We start from the raw sequence: 13,326 nt of genomic DNA on the forward strand, positions 1-13,326 counted from the left end.
AGGTGGTGTTGTTCCCATGTGCCTGCTGCTCTTGTCCTTCTAGATGGTAGAAGTCGCGGGTTTGGGAGGTGCTGTCGAAGAAGCCTTGGCGAGTTGCTGCAGTGCATCCTGTGGATGGTACACACTGCAGCCACAGTGCGCCGGTGGTGAAGGGAGTGAATGTTTAGGGTGGTGGATGGGGTGCCAATCAAGCTGGCTGCTTTATCTTGGATGGTGTCGAGCTTCTTGAGTGTTGTTGGAGCTGCACTCATCCAAGCAAGTGGAGAGTATTCCAGCACACTCCTGACTTGTGCCCTTGTAGATGGTGGAAAGGCTTTGGGAAGTCAGGAGGTGAGTCACTCTCTGCAGAATACCCAGCCTCTGACCTGCTCTCGTAGCCACAGGGTTTGAAGAATGTGGATTCAGTGAGTTTTTCAAAATTCAAGATCAAGGGGTCATAGTTTCAAATTAAGAACTATTATGGGTGTATATACAAAATTCTACAGGCAGTATATACAAGGTTCTACTCTGGTGTATATACAGGCAGTATACACGAGATTCAAGTAAATGTAGAAAGACAAGATTCTATGGCAGCATACAGATTCTAGAGGTGGTATAAAGAAGATATGTACAAGACTCTATGGGCAGTATACACAAGAGTCTACAGGTGATATATATACTAACAGTGACCGAGTGAACTGTCATCCAGGCTTTCACAGGAATGACCTTCCAGCTGTTCAATGGCTGACAATTACCTTCCATTGCATTCACTCACGGACATCTCTGCACACTACAGCTGGAGACCCATCGACCCTGCTACACATGGATAGTACTAGGAAGGGGAAAAACGACCAACACTTGGTGGGATGAGAGACACTTCAGATAGAGAGGAGCTGACCTGCACCCGGTTTCCATCAGCAGAATAGGCCCTGGATCGTGCCCTGCGACCATCGCTGCTGCACGCTCGCAATCGTTATGCGAGTGCACGCAGAGAAAACCTTTCATTTATAGAGACAGTTGAAGGCTACGTTTCAGTGCAAGGGCAAAGAGCTCCTCACAGAGAAGGTGCTCACCAGTGCTTGAGTGGTTGGAAATGGCTGGAGATCCTTTGGTTTGGGAAGCTTTGGTATCAGGTCTTCTGGGTCCACATTCACCTAGAGGAAAGCCACAAAGTAAATTAACTACTGCAGCAGTGGGCAGAAGTCTCAGCAGAGGAATTCTTGGAGAAGTAACACACAAAGATGAACAATCCTGGTACAAAAACAAAATTACCCATCAACAGAATCAGCGATACTCAGTGGTCGCACTCTCGCCTCCTGACTCAGAAGATAGTGGGTTCAAGCCACACTCCAGAGACTTGAGCACATCATCCAGACTGACACTTCAGTGTAGTGCTGAGGGAGTAGTGCACTGTTGGAGGGGCCGTCTTTCGGATGAGACGTTAAACCAAGGCCATGGTTGCCCCCTCAGGTGGACGTAAAAGATCCCACAGCCCCTATTCAAAGCGGAGCTGGGAGTTCTCTCCGATGTCCTGACCAACATTCCTCAACCACCAGCACCACCACCAAAAACAGATTAACTGGTCATTTATCCAGTTGCTGTTTGTGGGAATCTTGCTGTGTGTAAATTGGCTGCTGCGTTTGCCTACATAACAACAGTCATTGCACTTCAAAATTAATTCATTGTGTAAGCAGTGCTTTGGGATATTTTGGAGAAGGGTGATAAGGGATTATATGTAAATGCAGGTCTTTGAAAACAACAGACCAATCTTCAAAACAAGTATCAGAGCAGCGAGAGCTCATTTTATTATCTTCTTTCTGCCCCCTCCGGTCCCCAGAGCAAAACAAGACTGAACCTACCCTCATCTTCCTTTGTCGGGGACAGAGATAGAGATCGAGGCACCGTTCGAAGCGTTCGTGGATGAAGCGTGAGAATGCAGGCACGGCACGGAAAGACGAGAATTTCTGCGGGAGGAAGTTGAGCTTCCTTTCCTCGGGCTCCTGCTGTTCCCAGGCCAGTTTCTGCAAATGACAAATGGCAAGTGAGCTACATCAGGCCAGGTGGAATAAGTAGGGGAGTCAGTGAAGTGAAGGACATACGTTCCTGTTTCTGGGACACTGCACACGTACAATTAGTGCCGTCCTGTACCAATAAGACACGGTAAATTCATCCCCAACCACTTCATTCATCACATACAGAGGTGCAGAGGAGAGTAACTGTGCTAGGAGGAACGAGCTATTAGGAATGACTTGAGCAGCTAGAGCTCCTCACCCTCAGAGAGAGGCACATCTTCATTGGAGACCTTCGCGAGCAGGGGTATCTAATCTGTGGCCCAAAGACCACGTGCTACAATACACCCCTGGAAACTCAAATAACTCAGTCCTATTTCTGCTTCTATTTCTCGTTCACTGCTTTGTCTCGTTTGAATTTTTCTAGGTCTGGAGGTTTGGAAAGGGCTGTTAATGCTGTTGCCTCATTGGTGGATAAATCCTAAATCAAGACAAGATCTGTCAGTATCGGTGGCTTGAGACATCGGCCGACCCGGACTCGATGGGCCGAATGGCCTCCTTCTGTGCCGTAAATTTTCTATGATATATGGAAATGAATGGGACCAACGCTTTAAACTTCAGGTGGCCCTACCCCATGGCACACACATATGAAGTCCACAATGACAGAAAAACAGGGAGACCCTGTTCTAGAGGTCACAAAAATCAAAGGAGCCATTCAGCCCATCTAGTTCATCCTTCCATAGAGTTCTACGACCTCCTCATCAAAGCAATGTTGAAAGTACTGGACGAGCAACTCAGAGCGTAAATCCCACATTGGCAAGTTGTGAAACTGAATTCAACAAATCTGGTCATTTGTGAGCTGGCGGCAGATAAAATAACCATGAAAGCTGCTGGATTGTTGCAAAAACTCAACTGATTCAATAATATCCTTCAGAGAAGGGAGCCCACCACCCCTACCCAGAGACCATTTCAGGTACTGATTGCTCTGTGTGAACAGCTTGCTGACTTCGGTCCTGAACTTGCCTTTCATCAGTTTGCACCTATCTTCTCTTGTCCGGCAGTCATGACGACTTGAAATACAGCTCATGATTAACCTTCTATTTCATTTAGCATCTCAGATAGCTCTTTAAGGTCCCTCTTGTTTATCTCCTTTCAAGAGGGAAGAGCCCAAGTTTTTTTTAAACCTTGACGCTAGGAACCAACCACAAGGCTGTTCTTTGCAGCACTTCTGCAGTCCGTGTGGTGAAGGTTCTCCCACAGTGCTGTTAGGAAGGGAGTTCAAGGATTTTGACCCAGTGACAATGAAGGAACGGCGATATATTTCCAAGTCGGGATGGTGTGTGGCTTGGAGGGGAACGTGCAGGTGGTGGTGTTCCCATGTGCCTGCTGCCCGTGTCCTTCTAGGTGGTAGAGGTCGCGGGTTTGGGAGGTGCTGTCGAAGAAGCCTTGGCGAGTTGCTGCAGTGCAACCTGTGGATGGTACACAATGCAGACATGGTGCGCCGGTGGTGAAGGGAGCAAATGTTTAGGGTGGTGGATGGGGTGCCAATCAAGCAGGCTGCTATGTTCTGGATGGTGTCGAGCTTCTTGAGTGTTGTTGGAGCTGCACTCATCCAGGCAAGTGGAGAGTATTCCATCACACTCCTGACGTGTGCCTTGTAGATGGTGGAAAGGCTTTCAGGAGTCAGGAGGTGAATCACTCGACGTAGAGTACCCAGCCTCTGACCTGCTCATGTAGCCACAGTATTAATGTGGCTGGTCTAGTTATGTTTCTGGTCAATGGTGACCCCCAGGATGTTGGTGGTGGGGGATTCGGCGATGGTAATGCTATTGAATGTCATGGGGAGGTGGTGAGACTTTCTCTTGCCACTTGGATGTTGTCCAGGTCTTGCTGCATGCGGGCACGGACTGCTTCAATTTCTGAGGGGTTGCGAATGGAACTGAACACTGTGCAATCATCAGCGAACATCCCCATTTCTGACCTTCTGATGGAGGGAAGGTCATTGATGAAGCAGCTGAAGATACTTCCTTTGTGCCTCGGTGATCGGAACGGAATGTGGTATTGAAGATGTGCCCTGAACAGAGCTTCAGCATGATGGAGGAGGCTCACCGCTCATTTGAAGCCGGCCCAAGCGGGGAAAGGCCACACCACTCGGTTTCCTGTCCCTCCTCATTTAATTGAAGTCCACCACTAAATAATCTTCACAATGGCCAAATCCCAGGGTTATAGACACCAAAAACACAGCAAGATAAAAAATTGACCATTGGGCATAACTGAAGGAGGAAAATAGAAAAAGGAACAAATTACCCCAGCGAGGAGCAGAATATTCCCCCATTCCTCCGTATTTCAAAAGAACAACATGTTACCACAATGTAGTGGTTTCTTTTCTGCTCATCGGTTCTAGACACTGTTCATCTTTCCTCAGGTAGGTGCAAATCCTTGGCCTACACGCAAACCTCCATTAAGGCTGCTTGAGACAGCCGATTGGAAGTGTGTGCGACCAGCCAGGTTGGTTTGAGTGGCAAGAGTTTGTGTGCTTCCTTCCTGAAAAGGGTAATGGGATAGGGGGTGAAGGTAAGCACCGGGCATTCAAATCATCACCTCCCTCCTGCCAACTCATCGTCTGTGGGTACTGTAAGCATTCTAAGACCATATTGCTTCATGGTTCAATACTGGAGGTGTGTCATGTCAGTGTGTACCTCCGCTGGAAGGGGGCCTGCTTTTGGGTGGGTGGGGGTAACATTCATACATAGAAGGGCTTGTTGTTGAGTGATTTCTGTAGATACTAGTGTGCTGACACCTTGTGGTGCTGAGGAGTCAACAGAAAATGGAGTCAAATACCTACAGCCCTTGTATAACTACTGGAAGACACAGAGAACCATGGCTGTGAAGTCAGCCATCAAATATTCCCAGTAATCAGCCAAGAGTAGCGCACAGATTGGGTAATCCACCCAGTAGAGACTACAAGTTCCTCACCTCCTCCTCCGTTAATAAATACTCAGGTGGGGGGTTGTACGACTCCTCATGCCCTGGGAGCTTCAGCTTTGGTGCAGGTACGTGCATTTTATGTCGACCCAGAATTGCGTTGGGATCTTCCTGTGCCCATAGGTCGTAGAACAGTGACGTGTCATCTCGCGGCTTCCGTGGTTTGATCCAGCCCATTTTTATTGCATGGACAAGTTTCGAAACCTGCAGGGTGGAAGAGAGTTTAAAAAATAAACAGTTAACGCCACAACATAAGGGAAACATCGGCCAATGTTCTTTCCTGGTCATTGGTTTAGACACACTGCTCCATTTTAATCAGCTGGGTGCAAATTCTCAGTCTACGCCAAACCTCCATTAAAGTTGCTTGAGCCAACTGATAGGTACACCCTCACTAAAAAAGCGATAGGGAGTGACTGGTAGTTCCCCCCCATTCTATTGGCTGCGATATGCCAAAACTAATAGGGTACGGACTTTAGTCATTATGGTACTGGATTGAGAAGCGGAGATCGCAAATTCAAATCCCACCATCGGCAAGTTGTGAAAGTGAATTCATTAGAAGGTAGTAAATTCGTGGGCTGGCACCAGAAAATGACCATGAAAGCAGCCCGGATTGTCATAAAATCCCAACTGATTCACTAGTGTCCTTCAGGGAAGGGGACCTGCCACCCCTACCCAGTCTGGCTTACGTGCCACACTATGGGATCGATTCTTAATACCCTCAGGGCAACTAGGGATGGGCAATAAATGCAGCCTCGCCAGTGTCGCCAGCAACTCGAGGACAAACAAAAGACAAACTCGGTTGTGCACTGCATTGGAAGGGTGACACGTGAAAGAGAATCCCCTTGGATGACCCCACTGACATCTCCATCAGGTATCGCAAGTAGGCAGAGATCAAGCAATCATTTTATCGTTTTACCAAAAATAAAATACCGAATCTGAAAACCAGCCACACGCACCAACGCCAGGAATCTGATGGAGACGAGAAAAAATTGTAGAGGCCAGTTATAACTTTGTTTCTGGATCAATTAGATTGGATTTGTGCAGTGCACAATGCACAGTATAGCTCCAGTCTGAGGTTGCTGATCTGACTGCAATTGGAGCTTTGGTAAGTGGTGCAAAGCCACTTTCCATGGAGGTCGGCTCACACAAGCTGCAGTGTAACGTAAAGACTGAAAATTTGAAGAGCTCGGGCCATCTGCTGAACTGCATTTAAGCATGCACAGGCCAAGCTTTGCTTTGCCCAGTAAAGTGTAGCAGTTTAACAATTCAGTGCTCAAACCACTCTCAAACCAGGTGTCAAACCCCCACCTGCATTGCAGGGTACAGTAGTGTATGGTTATGTTACTGGACTAATAATCTAGAGAACCTGAGTTCAAATCCCTGCATGGCAGTTTGAGAATTTGAATTCAGTTTAAAAAACATCTGGGAAAAGCCAGTGTCAGTAAAGTGACCATGAAGCTGTTGGATTATCGTGAACAACCAACTGGTTCACTAATGTCCTTTAGGGAAGGAAACCTGCCCGGTCTGGCCAAAAAATGACTCCAGTCCCACACCAACATGGTTGACTCTTAAATGCTCTCTGAAGTGGCCTAGCAAGTCGCTGGAGGACAATTAGGGATGGGCAATAAATACCGGCCTTGCCAGCGACACCCATTTCCTGAGAATGAATATTTTTTAAAACCTGTATTGTAATAACAGTAGGGAAATTCTGGGATTCAATCATTTAACACAACAGCTGTGAAGAAGATGGAGAGACTACAACCTGCATTAAATTCCAACTTTCGGTCAGTCCCTCCAGGCAGGTCTAACACCCTCTCTCTCAGATGATGGTGGGACCTTTTGTGGGCCTCGCCCTATGTTACCTGCAACGTTGCTCTCTCCCCTTTGGGGGCAGGGGGAAAAGAGAGGGGAGGGGGGAGGAAGAAAAATTCATTAGCCACGGCCTGGCTCAGGAATAATTGCTAGGCCATACCTTCTCCTTCTCAATGAGCGATGGAATGAAGCTGCGTTTGTGAGCTGGATGGTTGGTCACGGGGTGAATCATCGTCTCATGGGTGAAGAAATCAACGGAAGGCTAAATGAGGAGAAGAGGTGTGTTAGTTTCAGACTCTGTTCAAGTCACGTGGCTACTGGGACAGGGCACATCTTAGGGCCAACTTGCACATCAACATCTATGCGCAGACCTACATCTCTGGTCAGCATATGGGATACTTGGCATTGTAAATAGGGGTATTGAATACAAAAACAAGGAAGTTATGCTAAACCTTTACAAATCACTGGTTAGGCCTCAGCTGGAGTATTGTGTACAATTCTGGGCACCACACTTTAGGAAGGATGTCAAAGCCTTGCAGAGGAGGTTTACCAGGATGATACCAGTGACAAGAGACTTCAGTTATGTGGAGTGATTGGAGAAGCTGGGATTGTTCTCCTTAGAGCAGAGAAAGTTAAGGCGAGACCCAATAGAGGTGTTCAAAATGATGAGGGGTTTTGATAGAGCAAGTAGAGAGAAACTGTTTCCTCTGGCAAGTGGGTCGGTAACCAGAGGTCATAGATTTAAAATAATTGGCAAAAGAATTAGAGGGGAAATGAGGAGAATTTTTTTCACAGAGGACTAATTTTCAGGGTTATGGGGAAAAAGCTGGGGTGTGGGACTAAATTGGACAGTTCTTTCAAAGAGCCAGCACAGGCATGAATGGCCTCCTTCTGTGCTGGAAGATTCTACGATTCTAAGGATAGAGAGATGATTGGTGGGCAGAAAGCAGAGTATGGGTAATGGAAGTTTCTCGGGCTGGAAAGGTGTGACTCGAGTTCAACAGGGGTCTGTGTTGGCGTTGCTGTTATTTACTATACACATGAATCATCTGGAATTAGGATGAGAGAGACTTGGTGAGGTCGCCCACCTTAGTGGACCATAAGGTTGGCATGTGCACGAGATAGCAGTGTTAAACTGTTGGGAATGTTTTCTAGCCTGTGTTATACCCCACCCAAGAGTGCTTAATGCAGACGTTGGGTACAAAAGAAAAGGATGTGGGGAGGGGGGGAATAATTCATTCCCAGCACTGACATCCTGTACTCCAATAAGCACTGGGGAAAAAATTCCTTTAAAAAGTCACCTGCCTCAAGACATTTAGTCTGTCCCCAAGGGCCAATGGTTAGACAGATTTCACCATCTCGAGGCCAACCTGTGAGTGTTTTTTGAGAGCAGACCACATTCATTGGGATGAAGTATGTTCAGTGGAATTCAGTGTAAATTCTTTGGGTGGAAATTTTGAACTTCAGCCCAAGTTGAGAAACTATTAAAAAAAAAATCCTTCAAGTAACCCTTTGAGTTCAGAACATCCTCAGTGGGTCTCAATCGTGGATATGTTCATCACCCCGCAATGGGGCGCATGGCGTCTGGTGCCAGGCATCACACCGTGCCATGTTACCTGGCTACAATGATTCCTTCATCGAATCATACTGCACAGGAGGCCATTCAGCCCATCATGTCTGTGTCAGCTCTTTCCCCATAGCCCTGCAAATTTTTCCTTTTCAACTATATATCCAATTCCCTTTTGAAAGTTACTATTGAATCTGCTTCCACCACCCTTTCAGGCAGTGAATTCCAGACCATCATAACTCACTGTGTAAAAAAAAATTCTCCTCGTCGCCTCTGGCTCTTTTGCCAATTTCCTTAAATCTGTGTCCTCTGGTTATCAACTTTCCTGCCAGTGGAAATATACAGTTTCTCCCTATCTACTGTATCAAATTTTGAACACCTCTATAAAATCTCCCCGTAACCTTCTATGCTCCAAGGAGAACAATCCCAGCTTCTCTGGTCTCTCCACATAACTGAAATCCCTCATCCCTGGTATCATTCCAGCAAATCTCCTCTGCACCCTCTCTAAGGCCTTGACATTCCTCTTTTCATTCTTCTTTGTAGCATTCAGTGTCTTTTTGGGAGGTGGGGGGGGAATCTTGTTGCAGACACAATGTAATGACATGCACATCTACCCTAGAAAATCCCTGCAGAAGGTCCAGTAGCGCTGTGGTACTGGAGTAATAACCCAGAGGCCATTGTGAAACTGAATTCAATAAATCCGGTAATTTGTGGGCTGGCACCAGAAGAACGACCACCAAAGCCAATACTCTGTTGCTCGTGTACTATCCCCATTCCAATTCCCACTTGCCCATTCCCCACATCCTCACTGGCATACATTAGATCTGGATCCTCAGAATGCCTTAATTTAAAATTCTCATCCTCCTGTTTCAATCCCTCCATGGTCTCACTCACTTCCTATCTCTGTAACCTTCTCCAGCCCTACAACCCCCCTTCCCAAACTCTCCATTCCTCTGACTCTAGCTCCTGTACATTCCCCCCTTCCCTATGACCCACTGATGGTCATGCCTTCAGCTGTCTAGGCTCCATGCTCTCCCTCCCTAATCCCTTTCGCCTCTCTGCCTCAGACTCCATAAAACCCACCTCTTTGAATGGATTTTTTGTCACCCATCTATTATCTCCTTTATCTCAGTGTCCATTTTTTGACTACCCCTCTGTGAAGCACCTTGGGATGTTTTTCTACATTAAAGGCGCTATATAAATGCAAGTTGTCATTGTTGCTGGATTGTCGAAAAAACCCAACTGCCTTACCAATGTCCTCCAGTCCCACTGGGTGACCGACTTTTCATGCCCTCAGGGCAACTAGGGATGGGCAATGAATTCTGCCTGGATAGCATCACCCACATCAAAAAAAAGGTAGTGGTTTTCAGAGCTATGGGGAAAGAGCAGGAGAGTGGGACTAATTGGATAGCTCTTTCAAAGAGCCGACACAGGCACGATGGGCTGAATGGCCTCCTTCTGTGCTGTATCATTCTATGATTCTATGAAGAGATGGGTTTACGTCTAGGGACATTAGTTATCCAGGAAAGGAAAGAGGAGGAGTTGGGGAGGGGGGGAAAGGAAAGAGGAGAAGGAGGTGGGGAGAGGAAGAGGAGAAGGTTCGGGGGGAGTGGGGGGGGGGGGGCAGGAGGGGGGAAGTCAGCAGTAAAAGTCAGGAAGAACTTTTCACCCAAAAGATCAGAGATGTGGAATAAATTACTGAAAAAGGGCATTACAGTGGACAATTTATAAAGCACTGAGTGGTGACCTGTTAAAACAGGCAGGCTTGCTCCTGTTCCCAAAGCTCAGTACAAGTGACAATAAACGGCACCACATATTCAGGACGCTGAGCCTCGATACTTTCACAGCTCACCAACAGCCCCTGGTGGCAGACATCTGTACTGCAGCAGACCAGCACGAACTCCACTGCACCGTATTCACTTAAAGTGTCAGATATGAGTTGAGAAGATCCTAATCACTTGCAGTTGGTGAGGCCGTGGAATGCACAACCAGAGTTAGAGATTGAAGCAGAGCCCATGTCAACATTTAGGAATAGGTTCAATAGGTGGTCGAAGAAAAGGGGAATATGGGGATTATGGGAACAGGGTGCGCACATGGGATTAGGGTACTGCTGCTTGTGTGGAAGATAAACACCAACAGCCTGTTTCCGCCTTGTAATTCTATGCAAGTTATTCAACCTTTTGATCAAATTTCACCAATTCTGGGAATGGAAAACTTTTCAGCTCCCTCTACACTGCCCTGTCAAACACTCCCAGGGCAGGAGCAGCACGGGTCAGATACAGAGTAAAGCTCCCTCTACACTGTCCCATCAAACACTCCCAGGGCAGGAGCAGCACGGGTCAGATACAGAGTAAAGCTCCCTCTACACTGTCCTGTCAAACACTCCCAGGGCAGGAGCAGCACGGGTTAGATACAGAGTAAAGCTCCCTCTACACTGCCCTGTCAAACACTCCCAGGGCAGGTACAGCACAGGTTAGATACAGAATAAAGCTCCCTCTACATTGCCCTGTCAAACACTCCCAGGGCAGGTACAGCACGGGTTAGGTACAGAGTAAAGCTCCCTCTACATTGCCCTGTCAAACACTCCCAGGGCAGGTACAGCACAGGTTAGATACAGAGTAAAGCTCCCACTATACTGCCCCATGAATGTGCCTCTATCCAACCACAGAAGAGCACTGCCTGCTGCGACATTCTGTAGGTGATCCAGAGCCACCGTGCAAGAATGCATCAGACTTGCACCAATGCCACTCCAGCACTGTTTTGTGCCCCGTCCTCTGTCATGGCTACTGGGCAGTGATCAGAAATTCACAATGTGCTGGCTTCAGTTACAACTTAAACCTAGAAAATTGTGTTGCCACTGAGGATAATTATCCATTTGAAAATCAAAGATTCCCACCTCATGTGGATCAAACTTGGCATCACCGTACTGTCCCCTCTGGATCCTGTGAATGAGGTCTATCTGTTCATCTGTTAGTCGAATGTCAGTGCCAGTCATCTTATCTTGAATAGTACGCCTGTGGGCAGGGGGGAGAAACAGTGGTGTTGGGAACAGATTAGGCAATGATACTTGGCTAAATAAGAAGAGGTTTTTCATTTCCTTCGCCACACTCTTGTTAATCCAGCAATTGTCTACCAGGCCTCTGTCAATCTGGGTCCAACCAATAGGAAAAGTACAATAGCCAACCGACAGCGGGCTGTGCCGCAGCCCACCAACAGCGGGCTGTGCCGCAGCCCACCAACAGCGGGCTGTGCCGCAGCCCACCAACAGCGGGCTCTGCCGCAGCCCACCAACAGCGGGCTCTGCCGCAGCCCACCAACAGCGGGCTCTGCCGCAGCCCACCAACAGGAGGTGTTCTAAGGAAGGTAAACAGCAAAAAAAAACTGACAAAGAGATCGAAAGCAATGGGAAATATTTAAAACAGTGATCGAAAGAGTTCAGGAGAAATATATTCCTCTAAAAAATAAGAACAAACCAGTCAATAATGAAAAACCATGGGTGATTGAAGTGATAAGGGTAAAAGTGAAACAAAATAAAAAGGCATACTCTAAGTACATAGAGAATAAAGGCGAGGATGACAAAAGGGAATACAAAAAGGTTAGGAGGATGTCAAAAAAACAATTAGGAAAGCAAAGAGAACTACGAAATTAAATTATCAAGGAATATAAAAAGAAATAGTAAAGCATTCCACAGACACATAAATAACAAAAGAAAAATCAGGAAAGGGACAGGGCTACTAAGCGATGCACAAGAAAACCTCACAGATATTGACATCGAAATGGCAGAAATATTGAATAGTTACTTTGCCTCAGTATTCATCAGGGAGACTAACATGTTTGGGCAGAACATTAGAAGAGATCAAAAAAGATATAAAGACATTTAAGATAGAAAGGGGGACATAATTGATAAACTAATTAGGGATGGGCAATAAATGCTGGCTTCGCCAGCGACGCCACATCCCATGAACGAATAATAAAAAAAAAATCAAACTTAGAGGATAAAACCACTGGTCTGGATGGATTGCATCCACGCATATTAAAAGAAGTTGGGGAAGAGACAGCAGAGGTACTATTACGTAGTTATTAAAATTCATTAGAAAAAGGAATAGTGCCAGAGGACTGGCTGACAGCTAATGTGATTCCTATATTTAAAAAGGGAGATAGAACAAGTCCGGGGAACTATAGGCCAGTTAGCTTAACGTCGGTGGTAGAAAAGATAATGGAATCTTTACTCAAAGATGTAATAGAAAAACATCTAGAAAACAAAAATACAATAAATAGTCAGCACGGATTTCAGAAGAGAAAGTCATGCTTGACCAACCTTATTGAATTCTTTGAAGTAACAGAAAGAGTAGACAAGGGTAATGCAATCGATGTAATATATTTGGATATTTAAAAAGGCCTTCAATCAGGTATCGAATAGTAAACTCATGACTAAGGTCAGAGCATGTGGAGTCAGGGGACAGGTAGCAGAATGGTTGGCAAGCTGGCTACAAAACAGAAAACAGAGAGTAGGGATTAAAGGTAGTTACTCAGACTGGCAAAAGGTAGGAAATAGTATTCCACAGGGATCGGTGCTGGGACCACTGTTGTTCACAATTTACATTAACGATTTGGACTCTGGAATTGGAAGTACAATTTCAAAATGTGAGGATGAACAGAATTGGGGGGTGTAGTTAATACACAGGATGAATGCGTCAAAATGCAAGAGGACACTAATAAACTTTCAGAATGGGCTTGTAATTGGCAAACGAATTTCAATATAGGTAAGTGTGAAGTGGTGAATTTTGGTAGGAAGAATAAGGAGGCCACATACTGCTTGGATAATAAGAGTCTAAACGGGATAGAGGAGCAAAGGGATCTTGGGGTACAGATTCACAAATTATTCAAAGTAGCAATGCAGGTTAATAAGGACATAAAAAAGGCAAACCAAGCACTGGGGTTCATTTCTGGAGAGATAGAATTGAAAAGCAGAGA

The 13,326-nt window shown here is 46.2% G+C and overlaps 1 protein-coding gene across 2 annotated transcripts in view; it reads right to left on the bottom strand.

Annotated features, from left to right (window-relative positions):
* Positions 1–13,326, bottom strand: part of bop1 (BOP1 ribosomal biogenesis factor) — a 203,920-nt gene that overhangs the window by 29,075 nt on the left and 161,519 nt on the right. For both annotated transcript variants that reach the window (XM_067968910.1, XM_067968916.1), the window contains exons 5-9: positions 11,249–11,366; positions 6,946–7,047; positions 4,965–5,177; positions 1,839–2,000; positions 1,053–1,133 (exon numbers count right to left, since the gene is read on the bottom strand). In XM_067968910.1, coding sequence (XP_067825011.1) covers positions 1,053–1,133; positions 1,839–2,000; positions 4,965–5,177; positions 6,946–7,047; positions 11,249–11,366 — 676 coding nt within the window. The remainder of the gene's footprint in view (positions 1–1,052; positions 1,134–1,838; positions 2,001–4,964; positions 5,178–6,945; positions 7,048–11,248; positions 11,367–13,326) is intronic.

Source organism: Heptranchias perlo, chromosome 2, assembly GCF_035084215.1.
Source record: "Heptranchias perlo isolate sHepPer1 chromosome 2, sHepPer1.hap1, whole genome shotgun sequence".
NCBI classification, from domain to species: Eukaryota; Metazoa; Chordata; class Chondrichthyes; order Hexanchiformes; family Hexanchidae; genus Heptranchias; species Heptranchias perlo.